The 23188-nt window shown below is 31.4% G+C and overlaps 1 protein-coding gene across 1 annotated transcript; it reads right to left on the minus strand.

The window, feature by feature from the left end:
- Positions 1-14308: 14308 nt before the first annotated feature.
- Positions 14309-14629, minus strand: LOC113367255. The gene has a single exon (XM_026608881.1). It carries the CDS (start codon positions 14627-14629, stop codon positions 14309-14311), a length of 321 nt encoding a protein of 106 aa, XP_026464666.1.
- Positions 14630-23188: the final 8559 nt, after the last annotated feature.

Genomic DNA, 23188 nt, shown 5'->3' on the forward strand with positions numbered 1-23188 from the left:
GAAACTTGTATTGGAATAGCTAAATATTTTAACCCGCACTTGACACTTTTTTGGGTACTATAAAAACACTTTGCCATATTAAATTTCACAAATGTTCACTTAAACAAAATTAATTAATTAGAAACCACACGAGTTCAAAAAGTTAGGTTATTCGTACAGCCATACAGCGATCAAATACTTGACAGCTACTTGCATGAACCACGAACAATTTGTAGTGGAAATTGAGTGCACATGAGCCATCTGTTTTTAAAAATTGAAACTACTCAGGACCAAAACAATGCAACGCGCATTTGTTCGAAGATAACTCCCCATGGGCATAGGCATGTAAAGTAAACTAGTATTGGTTTAAATGTTCATCAACGTAAGTTCATTGTTATATTTAATAAGATTATCTATTACATTAGCAAATGTAAACACTTATAAAGAGAGTCTATACCATACATAATATTTTAATGTATTTTGATTGAAGATTAGTGTTATAATATTCTTCAAATAAAACTTGTGTAACATCCCAATATAATGTTTAAATTCAAGATATATTTGTTACCGACCTTGGGAATCAAAAATATTGCTTTTATCTTTTGATTCATAAACAATTGTATGTGCATAAAACATTATTCTGTTCATTGTAAACACTTTGTTGATCTTTTATGGCAATTTCAATGATAATGTTTTCATGATGGAACATGGCTAAATGTAATGTTATAAAACACTCGTACAGTAACTATTCAAAGGTTTTGTTAAATGCAACTTTACTATTAATTCATTAGATAGCGAAATAACTATTACATGCAGAATTAATAAAGAACAATGTCTTGTAAATGAGTTTTAATCCTAGGAATTTGAATTTCTCTCAATTTTGATATCAATATATATATTTTATGTTTTTAGGACTTTTTTGTTTGTGAAGTATTTGTACTTTTTAACAAATTATTTGTTTTTTTCTTAACCCTTTAAATTTTTGTATTATTTGTCATTCCTTCTAAATTTGTAATTTCATTGCGTGCTCCTGTGCTTGTAGTTTCTTCTTAGTTTTTAAGATTTTAATATATTAATATTAGTCATTAAGTAATTAATATTAGTCAGTTATTTGTGCTTAGTTTAGTTAAATACTTCTGTGATTTTCTTCACTTAGATATTTAGTTTTTGAAATATTTTATTTAAGCATAATTGTGAAATTATAATACTTTTATAATTATGTATAATAATTATTATATTTTCAAACATTCTATAACTGTAATTATAATTGTTAATATAAACATAATTTTAATTGTTCTTTCAACATATGTAATATCTTTGAAAATATATATTTTGTATTTCGTATGATTTGTTCTTATTTCCAATATTAAAATTATTCAGGTTTTTGGGGCTGTATACGATACGTACTAATTAAGAAGTAAAACCAGGGGTAATTTAAATATTATACATGTGCTGCCATCTATTTTTAAAAATTTGTATTCCAATCGAGGTAACGTCAAACCGCCAGACATAGCGATCTATTATACTTGTTTATCTATGGGCATAGGCATATACATACTTTTCTTTTATCTATGGCCTAGACAATATACTAATATAGACGTTTCTCTCTCGCGGTATTTGCTTATTTATCTAGGGTATTTGCGTTCAGAGAGCTAGGGAAAGTCACGAACGCAATATTGGGTGATGGCGCTTTAATCGCATGCGCTCGGCAGCCTCGTGCTCCTAAATGCATTCAAATTAAAGCGCCAAAATTAGAAATAAAAAAATTGACAGTTTTAAAAATAATTTATTTGTATTTAAATTTTGCATTACAATAGTCTTATATTGACATTGTTATACAATAACGAAACATACCAAATAATAATGCAGATATTAAAATAGCTTTCAAATTGAATAGGATTATGTTGCAACAAACATATTTATTTGAATAAATAAAAAAATATATAAATTTTAACGAATTACAGGATTCCTGCCTTCAGGTAGATAATCATTCATTATTCTTATGAAACACATAATCTACCAGTAATGTCATAAACACAAAACATGGTGTGTAAATTATAGTGTACGCATTACGTTAATAACTAATAATCATTCCAAGTAAGATTTGGCACTTTTCAGCACATTCTTTGCGATAAATACAGTCATGCTGAATGGCTCTTGACATTATCTTGAATATTCAATAAACTGCTGCATTAAATTAACTTATTTTATCAACTTGCACTGCAGTTGGATTTCGTTCATTAACTCAGTGGCGTTTTAAAAAAGTGTGATGTCTAGTCTATTTATATTTTTCCATATATATTTAAGAGCCTCCAAAATTTAATACAATTCTGAAAAGTTAGAGAAGCCTTGCTTGCCTTTCTTATAAAAGAGCCCTAGCTTGCTCTCAAAATGTACGAGGTGTGTTCAAAAAGTACCCGGAATTACTAATAATTAAATTTCGCGGGTCTGGAGTGTCTGATTGTCAAAATTTTTTTTTATTGTGTTGGTATACATGCCCCTAAAGTATGATGAAATTTTCAGCTATATTCACTGTTTACTTTGTCTGTGGTAGTCGCTAAGGTTCGACGTGTTTTTCTGAGCTCGGCGATTTTTACAATGGAAGAATTGAAAAGTCAAAGAATTTGTATTAAATTTTGCGTAAAAAATGAAATAAAGTGTTGCAAAGTGCAAAAATTCACCAGATATGGCTCCGTGTGACTTTTTCCTATTCCCAAAGTTGAAGAGACCCATGAAAGGACGGCGGTTTTCCTCGATTGAAGAAAATCGCTGAGAGTGCTCAAGGACATATCAAAAAGTGAATATCAAGGGTGCTTCGAAAATTGGAAAAAACGCTGGCATAAGTGTATTATATCTGGGGGGGACTACTTTGAAGGGGACCACATTAATGTAGACGAATAAATAAATATTTTTGTGAAAAAACGAAAACTCCGGGTACTTTTTGAACAGACCTCGTATAGTGATTAAATTTTTATTATATACACTGCTTAAACTCCTGCTGTATTTCCTCTCCATTTAAGAGTTATAGATTTTGTTTGAATCACAATTAAAATCTTATAAACAATTATAAAACACTTGTAAACACAATAATAAAATAAGAATCAAAACGAAATAGCCTATATGAAAGTTTTGATGTTTTGACATTTCTTGTTCGATGAATACTAACCTGTCAAACTTAACATCGGCTCACTAGCGCCAAATTTTGCGCCTGGCGGTCGTGAGTAGAACTACGCGTTGTGAACGCGGATTTTGTACTGAGATAATAGGGCCTGATCATTTATGCTTATTTATCTATGGGCCTGATCTGTGGGTAAAGGTAGTAAAAAGGTAAAAAGTTTCCCCGCTGATCGCTGATCAAGAAAAACATTTTTTTTAAGTTCCAACTGGATAAGATATAGTAATTGCAAAAAATCGAAAATGAATATTTAACTAGTTGAAAGTGGCATGTAGCCTTAAGGCAAGTTGCATGAACTTCCCTAAATGAGTATAATTGACTTAATCAACTGAATTTGAGATTTAGTTATTTAGATAAAATTTTCAACTATTTATTTGGAAAATAAAGTTATTGTCATCAATTGAATCTAAGCATTCTCATTTCCAATTGATATATCTCGAGATATATATATATATATATATATATATATATATATATATATATATATAAAGCGAGAGGTTTTTCTTCAGATGGTGAAATAATATGATAAAAATTGTTTCTTTGGCATCCATCCAATAATTAAAAAACAGTTTTAATGCAAAATGTTTTAATTAAGAGAACATACGTTTCGGGTCCAGATTTGACCCATCTTCAGTGCTACAAATAAATATATCAGGGTTACAAATTAAAACAATATAAAAAATAATATAAAAGATACATAATTACAGACAAAAATAAGTAGAAACAATGTATATGAAAAGTATATATGAAAAACAACATAAAATAAACAAATGTAAAGAAACTCACCATACAAATAAATTTTAAAAAAATATAACACAAAGAACAACACAAAAATGCAACGAAAAAATAAGTATGAAATGAAAAAGTGAAAAAACATCAAGTTATGAAAATTTTTGAAAATTGTAAAAACTAAAATAAATAATATGTTTTATTGTAAAAAAGCTTATTCCAAAAACACATCTTGTTAGTTTGGAGACAGAGTTACGTGTGTGTAAAACGAGAGTAAAATGTGGGCCTACGTGTTTGCAGCGGAAAATAGTGAAAACTGTATCGTCATTGGATGAGAGAACGGGATAGAGAGAATTTTAAGGGTTACAGTTATGAAGAATTTTCCAGCGATCATGCGCAAGGAACATAGAAATTTTTTTTAAATATGTAAGTCATCCATAATCAGACGGTTGAACAAAGCTGGATCAAAGTGAAATATGTGGATCAAAATAAAAATATAGAAACATAATAAAACCAAGACAGAACAATGTAAAAAATTTGTGAAATAGAGAATTATATTAAGAAAAAGTATAGAAATTAACTGAAAACGATAAAAGTTAAAAAAAACAAGTTATTATATAAATAATTATAACACAACATATATATGTATATATATGCAACACAATAATTGTACAAATGCATACACATACACAAAACGTAACTAACATAAACAACCACATGCACACATGCAATTACAACATATATGTAAAATCCAAATATACACGCAAATGCAACATATATGCCCATACATGCATATCCACAATCCACAAACATAAACATGCATATATGTACATATACACATACACAATTATACGCATACAGACATATATATATATTACATAAAAGAATTGTTAGGAAGTATTGCGCATATTGAAAAAATTGTTCGAAGCATCGCGGTAAATATTGCAAAGAGAAGCCGAATCAAAACGTTTGTTAATAGTAGGTAATATTTGTATAAAAATACTCTCAGCAAACTTCCTGCGTAAAGTGTTGGCTTCTCGATGAATAATTCTTGGATTGGTGAAATTAAAAGAATGTTTAAAGTTGGAGACATGTTCGGTGATCATGGTTTTATTCTGTTTCCTGTTAAGACTGTTAAGTTCGTGTTGGCGCATTCTTTTTGAGAGAAATTGTGAAGTTTCTCCAACATAACAACTTGAACAATCATTACAATTAATGACATATACAACGTTTGACTTGCGGGAAATAGGGGTAGGAGTTTTTAAATTAGTGTATAAGTCTGTGAGAGTGTGTCCAGTCGAACACACTAGTTTCAGACCAACGGATGAAAAAAGTTTTTTCCATGAGTGAAAAAGGCAATCGATGTATGGTAATGAGATGAAGGAATTGAGAGATAGTGAATTTTCAGGAACAGGGTTAAGGGTTTGTGAAGTGATGCTATTTTGTTGTGAATGGGAGGTAAATGAGGAAGATGTACGGAATTTATTACGAAGAAATGGTAATCTATTATTAATTACTGAGCGTAAAAGTTGTAATGGATATGAATTATTTTGAAGGGTAGAATATATCAAATTGATATTTTTTTCCCAATGTGATGGATGAGAAAGAAGGATGGCATGGTCTAGTAAGTTGATGATAGATGCAATCTTAGTCGATTTGGGGTGATAGGAATGGTAGTTTAAATAACGTCCAGACCAAGTGGATTTTTGATACCAACATGTAGTGATGGAGCCGTTATTTATAAAAAGGGTAATATCTAAAAAATTAATGGAGTTGTTGAGTTGGGTCTCTAAGGTAAAACAAAGGTGTGTGTCGAAATTATTAAAAGAATTTAGGAAATTGGTTATGTTATAAATAGGAATGCAAGTTAAAATGTCATCAACGTAACGTTTGTAAAAAAGAGGTACATAAGATAAGGTATTAAGTGTAGAGTTCTCTAGGAACTGCATACAAAGTTCAGCAAGTGGGGCACTCAAACTGGAACCCATTGGAGTGCCAAATTTTTGTTTAAAAAAACAGTCGTTGAACGAAAAATAAGTATTGGAAATAATGAATTTAATACATTTAAGGAACCAAGAAAAATTGAAATCTGTGTGTTTACTTATATCAACCCATTTATGGTCTATGGCAGAAAGAATAAGGTCAGGTGAAATGTTAGTGAAGAGGGAAACCACATCTAAACTTATAAAGGAAAAATCAGATGGTACAATGAGGGAGTTAAGTTTGGGAATGAGCTCGAAAGAATTTTTTACAAAATGTGGAGAATCATGAGTGATATTGGATAAAATTGAACTAATGAATTTGGATAATTTGCAAAGAGGGGAATTTAAGTCAGCAACTATTGGTCGAAGAGGAAAACCGTCTTTGTGGATTTTGGGAAGACAATAAAGTTTTGGGGAAATGGGATTGTAGGTTTTTAATTGTAGAGAGAGAGGTTTGGGAATTTGCTTGTTTTCTATAAGTAAATCAATGAATTTCAAAGTATTCCGATTTATAAGGTCGGTGGGGTCTGAATTTAAAGGTTCGTAAATGTTTGTATCAGCTAGGAGGGTCATGGATTTAGAAATATAGTCAACTTTGTTCATGATAACAGTGATGTTACCCTTGTCTGCCCTGGTAACAACAATTTCTGAGTGTTGTTTGATAAAGGATTTGCAAAAGTGGATGTCCTTGAGTAATTCTTTATGTTGATGAATGTTAGAAATGTCGAATTTGAAAAAAGAATTAAGTTGGTTGCAAAAAATAGATTTAATGCGGTTTTTTTCATTGATATCTTTTAAATTACGTAAACTATATTCTAAAGAGCTAAGTTTTTGACAAAATTAAACGATTTTTTCTGTTGTGGAATGGAAAATTTAGGACCTAGTGCTAAAATGTTCAAAACATTGGGTGGGATTTCTAAATCGGAAATGTTTTTTACCCATTTATTGATGATATCAGGGTTTATATTTATTTTGGATTCGTTTGTCTTTTTCGAATAAAGGTTGTTGAATTTTTTTATAAAGCATTTTTTTGACATATTAAAAGCATTATTGAATCTAGAGTTTTCGAAATCTAAAAAATTGTTAATATCAATATGATTATTAAAAGTGGAAAATAAGGATTGGATGTTATAATTTAAAGATTTATTTATGTTATCAATAGTAGTAATGCAATGTTTGATTTCTAGATTCAGCAACATAAAAGAGAAGGAAAGCTTTTTATTTTTAAAATAATTGGAATTTAGATGATCAAAGTTTGTTAATTTGAAATCAAAAGATTTTGGTAGAAGTTTTTCTTTGCGACAACGAAGTAAAAAAGTTCTTTTGTTGGTGACGATAGCCAGTTTTGAGAAAAGATTTGAAATAGTTTTTAAACTATTTTTTTAAAAAAACTTTTTAAAATAAACTTTATAAAAAAAATTTACTTTAAAAAAATTTTTTAATAAAACCATGATCACCGAACATGTCTCCAACTTTAAACATTCTTTTAATTTCACCAATCCAAGAATTATTCATCGAGAAGCCAACTCTTTACGCAGGAAGTTTGCTGAGAGTATTTTTATACAAATATTACCTACTATTAACAAACGTTTTGATTCGGCTTCTCTTTGCAATATTTACCGCGATGCTTCGAACAATTTTTTCAATATGCGCAATACTTCCTAACAATTCTTTTATGTAATATATATATGTCTGTATGCGTATAATTGTGTATGTGTATATGTACATATATGCATGTTTATGTTTGTGGATTGTGGATATGCATGTATGGGCATATATGTTGCATTTGCGTGTATATTTGGATTTTACATATATGTTGTAATTGCATGTGTGCATGTGGTTGTTTATGTTAGTTACGTTTTGTGTATGTGTATGCATTTGTACAATTATTGTGTTGCGTATATATACATATATATGTTGTGTTATAATTGTTTATATAATAACTTGTTTTTTTTAACTTTTATCGTTTTCAGTTAATTTCTATACTTTTCTTAATATAATTCTCTATTTCACAAATTTTTTACATTGTTCTGTCTTGGTTTTATTATGTTTCTATATTTTTATTTTGATCCACATATTTCACTTTGATCCAGCTTTGTTCAACCGTCTGATTATGGATGACTTACATATTTAAAAAAAATTTCTATGTTCCTTGCGCATGATCGCTGGAAAATTCTTCATAACTGTAACCCTTAAAATTCTCTCTATCCCGTTCTCTCATCCAATGACGATACAGTTTCCACTATTTTCCGCTGCAAACACGTAGGCCCACATTTTACTCTCGTTTTACACACACGTAACTCTGTCTCCAAACTAACAAGATGTGTTTTTGGAATAAGCTTTTTTACAATAAAACATATTATTTATTTTAGTTTTTACAATTTTCAAAAATTTTCATAACTTGATGTTTTTTCACTTTTTCATTTCATACTTATTTTTTCGTTGCATTTTTGTGTTGTTCTTTGTGTTATATTTTTTTAAAATTTATTTGTATGGTGAGTTTCTTTACATTTGTTTATTTTATGTTGTTTTTCATATATACTTTTCATATACATTGTTTCTACTTATTTTTGTCTGTAATTATGTATCTTTTATATTATTTTTATATTGTTTTAATTTGTAACCCTGATATATTTATTTGTAGCACTGAAGATGGGTCAAATCTGGACCCGAAACGTATGTTCTCTTAATTAAAACATTTTGCATTAAACTGTTTTTTTAATTATTGGATGGATGCCCAAGAAACAATTTTTATCATATATATATATATATATATATATATATATATATATATATATATATATGTCTGAGATAGATATGTCTGATCAGACATATTTATAATATCTGTAATTTTATTTTATGCGTTATATGCAATAGTGTTTGTATGTCCTATTATGAGTAGCAGAGTAGCTCATTATTATAAACTCTAATGAATTGATGATGTTTGACTCATCCATCTCATCACAAAAGCAACTTTTGACTATAATATTTTTTTTGAAATATTTAAACTTTGATGATTTTTTAAAATTAAACTACTTGCCATAGAAACGTAAAATTTTAGTATGTTGTTCAGTACCATGATATCTATTAACATACAAAGTTTCATAAAAAATGGGTAACAACAGTTAATTACGAAGAAACGGCTCGACCGATCTTTGTCCAAAACTAATCAGCACAACTCCCGAATATCGAGTAGTTTTTGAATTTTGAAAATTGGTTCAAAATTTTTGGCTAAAACATTTTTTTTAATTACAATATTTATTACAACTGTTAAATAATATAACATCTAGCAATAATGATAATAATAATAACATAAATTTAAATAAATAAGAGTACAAAGGATAGAATTTACATTAAAATGGTATCCGTAGAATGATGATTTAAGCAAATAATAACAAAAATAAAATTAATATTTATTAAATAAATAAAATTTCTAAATAATGAAATAATACTAGAAAAACAATAAAATATAACAAAATAACAATATTAGAAATAAGATAATAATAATATTAATGTTAGCGATTACAAATGGCTATTTATGAGATCAACGGGAATTTTCGTTTTAGCCTGGTTGGGGGCGCTTCTGAGAATACTTTTTATGCCAAGTAATTTGGGGTGTTCGTCAATTCTTCTTTTATAGTTGTCTGTTTTTTGTTGATTACTTCATTTACTGTCATCATGTTGCTGTCCTGGTGAATCAACCAGTTGGGAACGTACCTGGGTGCGTTCAGTGCTTGCCGTATGATCTTGTTCTGCACTCGCTGATTAATCTGTATATTGTTTTTTTGGCGGTGTCCCATAGTTGAATCCCATAAGACCACACTGGTTTGAAAATACATTTGTAAATAATTAGTTTGTTGTTTGTCGACAGTTCGGATTGTTTATTCAGCAGCCAGTAATGTTTTTTTAAATAGTAGTTCATCAATCTGCTGTTTTTTCTTGTTGATGTGAACTCTCCAGTTCAATTTTGAGTCTTGGTGTATTCCGAGATTTTTACGATATCTTTACTGGGATTTCCTGTCCATTTAACTTAATTGTAGGGCATATACCAGTACGCAGCGTGAAAGTGACATGCGTAGATTTTGAGCCCTTTGTCATAATTCTCCATAAAGAAAGCCATTTTGTAGCAATATCTAGATGTTCTTGTAATAGTTGCGAAGGTATTGCGGGATCATTATCGGAGGCAATGATACATGTATCGTCAGCAAATGTCGACACGCTTGTTCCGGAGTATAAAGGAAAATCCGCTGTGAATATAAGAAATAGAGTTGGAGAAAGAACGCTTCCCTGTGGCACTCCAGAGAGGATCTTTCTAAAGCCGAATTGGTCATTTGGAATTAGGTTTTGATTCAACAATTCTGACTTAATGCGTTGGAGTAATAATTTTTCAAATATCTTCGAAACACAAGGAAGTAGGCTTATTGGTCTATAGGAAGACAATAAATGAGGGTCTTTCCCAGGTTTAGGTATAAGAATTATTTTAGCTATTTTCAAAGCTTGGAGGAACACTTTTAATCTTAAAATTGAATTGAATATTATTATAATAATCTAAATCCCTTTTCTGGCAGTTCTTTTATCATTTTTATCGCAATTTTATCTGGCCCAGGAAATTTATTAGAATTTGCATCCTTGACATAATATTTTAATTCGGTCACCGTTATAGTGCAGTAAACGGAGAGGAAAAAAGGGTATAACCTCTGAATTTTTTTACTGTGCTCCGAATTGAATGAAATTTTGGAATTAGGTTCATCTTACCCTCAAGTTCAAAAGTGAAAACAATTTGGGTTGCGCCATCACCCCCCGGGGGGATGACACCCCATTCTGAATTGTGTAATTACTTTTTTTCAAAATAACATCGGAAATCGATAGACGAACTAATTATAAGAAAAAATGTCTTTTATAGTTTTTTTAAAAAACTAATACTTTTCAAGTTACTGGCCACCAAAGATTCATATATTTTTTGCGTTTTTCTTTGTTTTTTTGCAAATATCTCCTAAAATATACATTTTAACAAAAATCATGTGATGAACAAAATAATGTCAATAAAAATCTTAATAAATCGGTATTACATAAAGTGTTCTAGGAAAAATATTAAGAAAGATTTGAAAGAGCAAAGTCGTTATTCATTTCGTTCAAGATTTAATTGTTGTATTTAAAGCCATCTAGTGTCGAGGTTTTACATTTTATGCATTTCCGTGAAATTGGGTTTTATAGTGCTCAACATAAGCTTTAAAATGAGTGCTGTTACAAGTTTTTTGCCTGTAAAATGAGTGAGCTATCATGCAAATAAGAAGCATATACGAAGTTTTTTCCTTTTAAATCATATGGTTTAATGAGCGCCATTTCCACCAGAATTAAAGTAATTTACATTCCATCTAGAATTCACTTCATTATAGACATCTTGATGGATTCTAGCAGATTCACTACTTTAGTACAAACCACTTTCAGAAAACTCGCGATTTTATAAAAACTTTTTTTTCCAATTTGCGCGGCCGCGCAGTCTTTAAACATTCATAACTTGAAAAGTATTAGTTTTTTAAAAAAAACTATAAAAGACATTTTTTCTTATAATTAGTTCGTCTATCGATTTCCGATGTTATTTTGAAAAAAAAGTAATTACACAATTCAGAATGGGGTGTCATCCCCCCGGGGGGTGATGGCGCAACCCGAATTGTTTTCACTTTTGAACTTGAGGGTAAGATGAACCTAATTCCAAAATTTCATTCAATTCGGAGCACAGTAAAAAAATTCAGACCTAAAACGCTCCGTTTACTGCACTATTATGCGTTTTACAATTTGGCCTGGTATAGATTCATTCTGTAAACAATTGTGAATAAAATCTTCATCGTTCAAGTTGCAACTGCGGGGATAAGGCTAGAATGTATTTTTCAAGTGTTCTGAAAATTCTTCCGATTTTTCTTCTGAACTTCTTGCCCAAAAACCATCAAGTTTACGCACTGGAGGTATATGTACCATCGGTCATTTTCATCTCTTCGCTGCCTACCAAAGAGAATAATTTGTGTCTTTAGTAGATGAAAGATTAGTTAAAACTGAATTTTCACTGCCCCTAAGATGCATCGAATGGCTTTTAAATTTTTGAAATCGATGCAGCCGTTTTTGAGAAAACATCAATTTACGGTGAAAAATCTGTTCACGCGCGCGCACACACACACACATAGTTTTTCCAAATTTGGTCTCATTCGGTTCAGAATGGCTTGAAACGTCGAGAAAACATTAAATTAGCGAATCGATTTTTTTATGAAAACAAACTTTCGAAAAGTTAATAATATATCAATATATCATTGAGTTCATGGTCTGAACTGTTTGGCAAACCATAGTATGCCTTATGAATATGTCTGTATGTTTGGATACAATATTTTGTTTACGATTTCGAGAACACGGATCAATCGTTCTGTATTATTCAAACACCATTCGATACTTATTGATGGGAAGACGTGCGTTTCGAAGAAAATGATGAAAAATGATTTTGTCCAAAGGTATGCTCATTGTGCGAGAGCACAAATTAATGATTCCCTTTCCCTCCCTTGGTTAGTGCTTCCATTACCATTTCATTGCTACTATTTACTGTTTTATGCATTTTTCGTTCCATACTTCTGTTACCATGCTTTCTGATCCCGTGCATTGGCTTTCAATTGCACCATCATCATCTCCATTCTTCTTCTCCCAGAACTTTTAGTGCTTCTATTTTACCAATGACGATGTCGTATAGAAGGCATTCTTTTCGCAGTATGGCTCCGATCCAAATCTCTTAATTTTTCATGATCATCCTCAGTAAGGTTCTATAATTTTACTCACTCTTCTGAGTTTTTGGCAAAGATAGGTCCAGCCGTTTCGGAGATGCGAAGTAAAGAGTGCAAAAAATAGAAATCAAGTTTATTAAAAGAACGGAGCACCGGATTTGAATTCGAAAGAGGTTCAATTCGTAATGACGGGGAGAAGTGGTGATTAGTTTTTGGAAAAGACAGGTCCAGCCGTTTTAGAAATATGGTCAAAAATGGTAGTTTTTAAGAGAACGAATAATGATAATATCATGATAATATATAATTTTGCGTGCATTGACAAAACGAAATCTCATCGCAAAAGCGACTTTTGACACAAATTTTGACTATTATATTTTTTCAAATTCTGATGAATTATTGAATTTTTTTTCTCTTGGACGTGGACGAAAAAATTTTCACTTTTCTGCTACTAACAAAGAAACGGCTCGGACGATTATCCAACAAAACTGACAAACGCAAGTCTTTATCGAGATACATTGAATAGCTTTCAAGTTTTTGAAATTTAAAGCCGTTTTTGAGAAAGGGTCGAAAATTGGCTCAAATAAACACACACACACATACTTTTTCCAAATTTGGTTTCCTTCAATTCCGAGTGGTTTCACACGTCGAGAAAACATACAATTAGCAAAAATTAGCATCTTTTATGAAAACAAACTTCTCCTTCAGGAATTTAATAAGAAAAAATATCAAACATTACAAACAAACTACTTCATTAGAATTATTAGAATATTTGAATATTTGAATTTTACTGTCCACCAAAATACAAGATTACCAGTGAACAATTTGAAATTTTTTTTTAAAACATTTCACTTTAAATTAATTGCGGGAGAAGACTGCAAAGCATGCCGTTTGGGGATCTCGATTGGCATATCGAACTCTATAGAACTGTCCAAACGCGTTAAAGATCCTGACAAATGGCGAACCCACATGCTGGCCGAGTGATCTTCACAAATTGCCTCTCCTCTTAACAGATTTCTGCAATGGATAACTCTTGGATTGGTGAATTTGAAGGAATGTTTATTTGTGGAGATTTTTACCCACTGAAAAAAACACTCCTCTCCCCTCTCCCCGCAGATGGTACGGAGAAGACTGGATTGGAACCGCTTTAGCACTACATCAATCCAGTCCGTGCTGCGCCTTGCGACGCCTGCTTTCGACTACTGGTCCTTTTCTCCAGTTTTAGCCTTTAAAAGATGCTGTGCATAAGCTGCTACAGCTGACTTTCTTCTTGTTTCATCATGTAGATCACAAGACTTGAGGGGGTGAGCATGGTGCCTATAATGTGCTCGGCGTTGTTACGTTAGTCCTTCCACCGAGCACATTCAAAGAACGTGTGCTCAGCGCCGTCGATTTTATCGGGACAGTATTTGCACATTGGCGTGCTATGCAAGCCCATCTTAAAAAGATAGACATTAAACTGTCCATATCCTGTCAGTAGCTGGGTCAGAAAGAAATCTGTGTCCCCGTATTGTCGAGAGAGCCAGACGCCAATGTCCGGAATCAGACGCGCCGTCCATCTGCCCGTCTCTCCTAACGTCCACCGATTTTGCCACTCTTGTAAAGTTTTTTTTTTATTCTTGACCTTGTTTCTTTGGAGCTGTCGCCACCTATTTTAGCGTCGTAAAGTTTAACTCTTTCGAATGCTAGCAAGTCAATTGGTATGGTCCTGCTTTTACCAATACAGCTGCTTCAGAGACCGTGCGATAGGCACAGGTAACTCTTAGAGCTCCTAGTCTTTGCACTGACGCTATTTTGCGCCGATATGTTTTTTGCTTGAGGATATCCGCCCATATCTCTGCTCCGTATAGCAGTATATAATGGACTACCTCAAGCAGGACTCGTCGTTTTCGGGTTCGTGGTCCCATGCAGTTTGCCATAATCCTTGACGAGTTGGATACCGTCTTACTAGCTTTTATGCATGCACTATCGAGATGTTCACGGAAGGATAGCTTCTCATCTATCATTACTCCCAGGTAACGCAAGGCCCTTGTCGACGTCAAAGTTGTCTCTCCTATGTCTACAGTGAATGGTTTTAGAAACCATTTTTGTCGGGACAAGGTTCAAGACCATCTCCATTTCCTGTTTGGCGAGATCTCCGTTTTCTGTTTGGCGAGTTTTAGGTGGTATTTCTCAAGCCAGGTCTCTATGGTATCGACGGTTTCTCGAACAAGTAGTTCAGCTTCCTCAGTGCTGTCCACTACAATTGTAGTTGCGACGTCGTCCGCAAAGCCCGTGAGTTCAACCTGCTTCGGCAAGGGGATCTCCAGGAGCTCGTCGTAGACAGCGTTCCACAGATCGGCTCCCAAGATTGAGCCTTGAGGTACACCAGCTGTAACCTCGTCTTCTTGATTACCTTCCGTCGTTTCCAGGTCCTAGATTTTCTGGCTTTACATCAAAATTATGCTCTAGGGCGTGTAAAATATCCTTCCAATTCGCACTGTTAAATGCGTTATTAACGTCGAATGTGAGAAGGAGACACACTTTACGAGCTTTAAGACTACCACGCCATGCTTCTCTTGCTGTTTCCGTTACCTTCCGAATCGCGCCGATCGTCCTTTTTGAAATCCGTGTTGGTTCTTGGCAAAACGTCCGGCGCATTCAATGTCGTTGCCCAGTCTGCATTGAATAAGTTTCTCAAGCAGTTTACCGGCAATGTCTAACATGCTGAGTGGTCGAAACGACGATGGTGTTACAGGGGGTCCCTTACCTTTGTCTATTAGGATCAATCTTTGCCGCTTCCAGACCGTAGGAAAGGTGCCGGTCGCCAGACAGGCATTGTAGTTCAGAAGAATACACGGAAGTTCCAAGGCTACAGTCTTGATCACTGAGGCTGGGATGCCATTAGGGCCTGGTGCTTTGCCAGCCTTTATGGTTTTCGCCGCATCTTAGAGTTTCTTGACAGTGAAGGGTGTAGTTTCACTGTTTTCCACGTTTTGTCTTCTTTTCCGTGGCGGATGTTTAGGGAATAGTTCCGCTACGATACAATTCATCAGAGCAGGAGATTTCGGTGTTCATATGTTCATATATTGCTCGCAGATAAGGCAGATATTGATCATATCCTCGAAGATACGTTGCGCAGTAGATTCTGCGCCAATTGGCGCAGATGTGCCTTAAGGCACATCTATTCCAGATTACCTTGTAGAAATCGCGTCATTTCTGTTCTCTCGTGGTTTCGGCAAGTGCTACACGGAATACTTTACAGATACCGGATCCGGCGACATGGCTCCCGCTGTTCCGGTCTTCTTGTACATAGAAAGCATTTTAGTTTTTCCGTGCAGTCTACAGACCTGTGATTTTCCCCACCGCATTTGTATCAATACTTGCTTCTGTCTGGTCCCCCGCATTTATGCGTTTGGTGTCCGAAACCGAGGCATCTAAAGCAGCGGGCCACTTTAACAACTGGGCGAATGCGACAGTTAACCCACCCAATTCTTATTCCTATTTAGGGCTTTGACTGCATTAGCCTCATCTATCTCACAAAAGGCCGCTCGTTGTCCTCTTGATGTGACTTTGGTCAAGTTCACTTTTCGTATTTCCAGTTTTGTCGTAAAGTCTCGAATGAGTGCTTTGTGAACGTCGTTTTCGGTAGAGACACCAATAAGGTCAAGAATCTCTATCGTCGTCAGCGGCGTCATTGATTTCACTGTTCTTATGTTTTCAGTTGCTGCCCTTATCGCTGCTGCAAGGGCTGCACTATCTTCGGACTTGGGACTCATTGCCAGTAATACACCTCCATTTCTTGTCTGTTTGATGGACTTTATATCCACGCCAGTCTCAGTCGGGTTTACTTCGTTCTTCAGCTGGTTGAACCAGAACAGCCTTGGTTCTATGTTTCCTCCGAGTTGTCCTATGATGGTTGTTTCTGTGCTTAGCACTATCATTTGTTTCGATTTTTTCTAAGGTTTCCTCCAAGGTTATTTTCGGATCCGGTGCTCCTTTCTCCTTCAAACTTCGTCGGGCCACTTTCGTCCAGTTATTTTCTACAGACGATTTTTTAGGCGGATGTGTTTCCGCGTCAGAGGTGAAGATAGCAACCATTTGTTTGTGGTATATATGTATGTATATGTGTTTACATATATGTGTATATGTGTTTTTTTATAGCAAAGGAAATGCATTTATGCATTCCAGACTGGTCTTCTGTCTGGGTTTGTTGGACTCGATACCGCCCTGGTATAATACCAACTAAAAACCTCCGCTTTGACCTTGCCTCTGGTCCCCATATGTGTATATGTACGTGTGCATATGTTTGTATATATGTAAACATATATGTATTTGATTCTTTTGCGTATATATACATATATATTATACTAAGTTATAATTTTTATATAATAACTTGTTCCATAACTAATATCGTTTTATAGTTAATATTTATACTCTTTCTTAATAAATTTCTCTTGATCACATATTTTTTCATTTTTACGTTGTCTATCATGGTTTTATTATGTTTATATATTTTCGTTTTTGACAACATATTATGTTTAACCGTTGATTATGGATTGTTTCCACATGCTATATATATATATATTTTTTTTTTGTATGTTCCTGCTGCGCATGATCGCTGAGAAAATCTTCGTAATATGAAACCACTAAAATTCTCTCCATCCCGTTCTCTCATCCAATGACGATACAGTTTCCGTTTCAGTATGCACTCCAAGCTGACAACATGTTCGTTTGGAATAAGCTTTTTTATAATAAAATATATTATTTATTTTAATTTTACATTTTTTTAAAAATTTATCATAACTCGAAGTTTTATCAATTTTTGTTTTCATATTTATTTTTTTTGTGCAATTTTGTGTTTTTTTTTCAAATTTATTTGTATGGTTAGTTTCTTTACATTTGTTTATTTTATGTTTGTTTTTCATATATACTTTTCACATATATACTTTCACAATATATATTTGTTTTAAAACAAATTTATTAAATTGGTTAAATTTATGTTTTTTACATGTTTTTATTTATTTTTGTCTGTAATTATGTATTTTTTATATTGTTTTAAATTGTAGCCCTGAAGTAGTTAATTGTAGCACTGAAGATGGGTCAAATCAAGACCCGAAACGTATATTCTCTGAATAAAAACATTTTCTTTCAATAAAACTGTTTTTAATTACTAGATGGATGCCCAAGAAACAATTTTATCATGCATATATATATATATATATATATATATATATATATATATATATACTAGCTGACCCGGCAAACGCTGTTTTGCCATCAAAAATATTTTGCCGCATTGCAGAAGTTTTTATAATATACATGATATATTAATGATAATGTTATATTTTTATTACACAAATTTCTTTACATTTTGATATTTAATTCGAACGCATCATAGTGCTTTGTTTATTTTAATTTTATTTATGGCAAATAGTGAAATATTTTTAATCAATGAATAAATTAGATTTTAGTCTGAATCATCTAGTACCATTATCTAAATATATAATTTTTATATAAATATCAGATTTTTTACTTTTGCATTTAATTGAAAAATATTGAATGTCAATTTCATATATCCAATATGCACTAAATTTTTAAATGCCAAAATATTTCCTTTTTGGTTCGAAATTTAATATAATATGATATAATTTATATCTATAATTTGATTGCCAATATTGCCTATAACATAACTTGGAATAATTAATTTATTTGTATCTTATTGAAGTCGTTAAAAATTCATTTTTTTTTGAACTGTCAGAATTTTGTTTATGATTAATGTTAAATTCAATATGTCGCTTTTTTATTGTGATCTATAACGTTTTAATCACTTATCATATAAATTTTCGACTGCAAATTGATATTCATACTATCCCTGAAACTAACATGGATAAAGTTCTGAGAAATCCGAGTCCAAATCTATAAAATGTTTGATTTTTGGCACTTTTATTAATTTTTTATCAATTTTCGTACTGTAAAATAATGGATGATTATTTATCAAAATTATAATATTTAGACTATAATTTTAGATGTATACTTTTTATTTTGGCATTGAATTATTTTCATTGAAATCAAGTGAAACATAAATATATTTATTCGATATTTATATAAAACATATAATTAAAATATGCATTAAAATAATATGTCATTTTATAAATAGTATTTATTACTTTGGTGCTTGATATGGGTATCAATTTGTAATAAAATATATTCTTTCTGACAAATAGTTAAAAACTTATTATAATTTTCAAAATTATTTGACATTTCATACTTCAAAAATTAATTCACTCGCATCATAGCGTTTTGTTTATTATACTTTTGTCATGTCAAATACGTCAATATTTATTTTTTATAAATTAATAATTATTTTAAGTCATCAATGAATATATTATATGATTGTTAAATTCATAAAAAAGTGCAAATTCAACACAGGAATATTGTGGAAATAAATATTTTTTACGTAAAGATCTGATTTTTGACATTTGCATTTCATTTCAAATTAATTATAACTGTCAAAATATTTTCTTTTGGATCGAAATTTAATATAATTTGATATAATATTTAGTTTGTCTAGTTTGTTTTTGTCAGATTGCAATGATACCTTCAGATTGTACTATTCCATTTAAGAGGTTACAATTTTCTGTATGATTAACTTTTGCGATGGCAATCAAAATTTATCTCAACTCATATAATAATAATATTTTATTTTGATTACACAAATTTCTTTACACTTCGTTAATTAACTCGAACGCATGATGCAGGTGTTTTGTTTATTTTAATTTTGTTTGTCATTTTTTTTTTAAATTAATGAATAAATCAGGTTTCAGTCTAAATTAACAAATCAGTATCTTTATCTGAATATACAATTTTTATATAAATATTTGATTTTTTACATTTTCATTTAATTGAAAAACAGTGAATGTCAATTTCATATATTCAATATGCAGTATATTTGTAAATGTCAAAATATTTCCTTTTTGATCGAAAATTAATATATGATATTTATTTTACAATATTGTGTTGTATCTATAATTTGTTCGGCAATATAACTTGGAATAATTAATTTATTTGTTTCTTATTGAAGTCGTTAAACATTTTTTTTGTGAAATGTCAAATTTTTGTTTATGATTAATTTTAAATTCAATATGTCGCTTTTTTATTCTGATCTCTGATCTATAAGGTTATGATGAAGTTTTGGTATCCGAAATAATTTGGTAAGCTAATCAAATAAATATAAACTGTAAATCTATTTATATAATTATTTTCATAAATATTGACAAATGACATTTGACGATTTTCATGTCAACATTAATTCAAATTTATAAACATTGACTTTTAATTAGATTTAAAACTATAAATTGTGATTTTGAATATAGCATTTCATCTAATTTGGATATAAATGCTGGGTATATCTATATATGTATGTTTTTGAATTAAATTTTTTGAACTGTCAAATTTTTTTTTCAAAAATCATAAATCTTTTTTTCTCGAGTTTTCCATACATTTTGACATTTGTCATTTTAGTGTTTTGTTTTTTTTTTTGGCCATTTTCTGTCAAAATTTTTAGAAATTTATAAAAATTATATATTTATATTTTAAATTTACTTTTCAAAATTTCCTATAACCTAAGTTAGATATATATGCACACAATGATCCAATAAAATTTAAAATCGGTCCAGTAGTTTGGGCGTCCATCGCGAACCAACATCGTGACACGAGATTTATATATATATAGATATATATATATATATATATATATATATATACACCTAAGTCTGTTTTAACACGGTCTTTTTGTACACGGTTTTGATATAACACGGTTTGAAAATTGAATATTTTTAATTTTTTTACACGATTTTATTCCATTTAGCACGATTTGAAATTTTATGTACTTAAATTTTTTTTGTCAAATTTAATTTTTGCGAAGTATGTTCATATCACAAAAAAGTATTTATGAAAGAAAAAAGTCTGAAACCATCGATAGTATCGATAGTTTGCGAACACTAGCTTAAAGATTCAAGTGAATTCCCCTTTAGCGCGTACAAACAATTTTTACTGGTCAAAGCAAATGTGAATAGCACTAATTTAATTCTTGTTCTTCACCAATTTTAATAGGTTTTAGAGATTAGGAACAAATCACCCATTTTTGTATAAGATCAATGTCTTTTTTTACACGTTTTTTTTTTTACACGGATTCTTCTGGAACCAATCTCCGTGTAAAAACAGACTTAGGTATATATATATATATATTATATATATATATATATATATATATATATATGTATATATATATTATATATATATATATATATATATATATATATATATATATATATATATATATCTTCTATATATATAAAAATAAGTCGGGTTTTCCTTCCTGACGATATAACTTCAGAACGCACGAACCGATTTCGACAATTTTGCATTCGTGGGTGCATGGCATCGTGCCCTTATGCAAATTGCTGGAACTTCACGCACCGTAATTAAAAATTCGAGTAATGAAAATAATCAACAATTGTTTAAAACAATTTCAAATAGATTATCTACATATATATATATATATATATATATATATATATATATAAAAATAAGTCGAGTTTTCCTTCCTGACGAAATAACTCCAGAACGCACGAACCGATTTCGTCAATTTTGCATTCGTTGGAAAGATCTTGGGCTCCGCAAGGTTTATAGCTAAGAAAATTAGTTGTGCACGGCATCGTGCCTTAATGCAAGCTACTGGAACTTCACGCACCGTAATTAAAAATTCGAGTAATTACATTAGTACACGCACTGAATTTCACCATTCAATCAAAAATTGCTGGCGATTTGGTGACATACCAATGATTCCGACTGGTTTTCTGTTTGACTTCAAACGATTGCAATTTCCAGTTCGCCTTGCGTTCGCAATAACAAGTCGCAAGGCCAATCGCTTAGTGTTTGCGGGATAAATTTCAAATAGATTATTTAGAAAATTATTATTTTTCACATGGGCAGTTATACGTTGCCTTGTTCACGAGTTGGAAAACCATCCGCTTTGTTTGTGTTAACGTCAGACCAAAAAACAAAAAATGTGGTTTACCAAAAAGCACTTCAATGAAACGGATAATTTGCGGATTCACTTTCATTTACTTAGAGAAGTTCAACGAAAAAGCACTTTATTTTTGTAATCGAAATAAATTCAATACTGTTGTATAATAAAATCAAATTTTTCCTTTTCAAATATAAAACAAACAAAAAATTTCTTCATCTTTCTCACGAAACCATCTGGTGGCGAAACGGAGTTCGTCGGGTTTGCTAGTATATATATATATAGCCAAAAAGTTTCATAAAAATCGGCTTAATTTTTTTTTCGACAGTTAATTACAAGAAAACGGCCCGGTAGATTTTCATCTAAAACTAATTACTTAGTATCATTCCCAACTAATCTTTATAATATCTTTATAATAATATCTTTCAAAGAGTTTTTAATTTTTTAAAATCGATTGGCAGTATGAGCTTAAATGTGGACGAAAAGTTTTTTCCAAATTACAAAGAAACGTCGGGGCAGATCGTCGCACAAAACTGACAAACGATAGTCCTTATTGAGATACATCAAATGGCTTTTAAATTTCTGAAATCGGTTCAGGCGTTTTTGAGAAAACGACCTTTTACGGCAAAAAATCTGTTTACACACACACACACGCACGCACATACTTTTTCCAAATTTGGTCTTATTCGATTCAGAATGGCTTGAAACGTCGAGAAAAAATAAAAATAGCGAATCGGATTTTTCTATGGAAACATAAACTTCTTCTTCAGGAAGTTAATAAACCGATGTTTTATAATGTGTCCTAGGAACAATATGAATACAAAATTCTAATATTGATAAATATGAAAAACCAAAGTCGCTTTTTTATTTTGTTCATAAATTAATTTTTGTATTTGAAGCCGTCTAGCGGTGAGGTGTTACATTTTATATGCAGTAGAAGACCCTCGCTTTACACGGTTCCTGTACTACACGGAGCTAAAAAATCCGACATCCCTCCGACTACACGGTATTTTTTCAACAGCCCATAAGTTCGTTGTGCAACCTATGAGTGATTCTAGTAACTTGATAGCAAAAGGGTATAAATGTAAGTTTTGTTATCGTCTTTTATCTTTTAGACATTCCTGATTATATAATAGCTGCCTAAGTACACATTTCAGCTGACTAGCGTCGTGCCAATTTTTGAATAAGGTGTCAATGTCATATATGTTATTTCGTCCGTATTACTCCTACTTCAAGTTGTATTTCTTGGTCTCCATACAGCACAATAAAAATGGTGCGATTTGTACCAAATCTGAGCCTAGACAATATAAAAATGAATGAGCGCGGCGGTTCCCATACTGCACTATGTAAGGTTCCATAGAGCGCACTACGAATTACCCTGAATTGTATGTTAAATACTTAATTGTATGTTAATTAAGAAATTGGCAATAAGCATGATAAAAAAAAATTGAATTAACCGCAATATGAGAGGTAAATCTCAATGTGATTTGTACAAATTCAAATCGGATAAATAATTAGAAATCTAAAATAAATAGAAAAAACTTAGATTTGTTAT

The sequence above is a fragment of the Ctenocephalides felis genome, unplaced genomic scaffold, assembly GCF_003426905.1.
Source record: "Ctenocephalides felis isolate EL2017-DRISC unplaced genomic scaffold, ASM342690v1 CF-g0.4_SCAFFOLD_01170, whole genome shotgun sequence".
NCBI classification, from domain to species: Eukaryota; Metazoa; Arthropoda; class Insecta; order Siphonaptera; family Pulicidae; genus Ctenocephalides; species Ctenocephalides felis.

What these genes read in the sequence shown, in the direction of transcription:
- LOC113367255 (XM_026608881.1), bottom strand. Translation starts at nt 14,629, where the DNA reads ATGATAGATGAGAAGCTATCCTTCCGTGAACATCTCGATAGTGCATGC.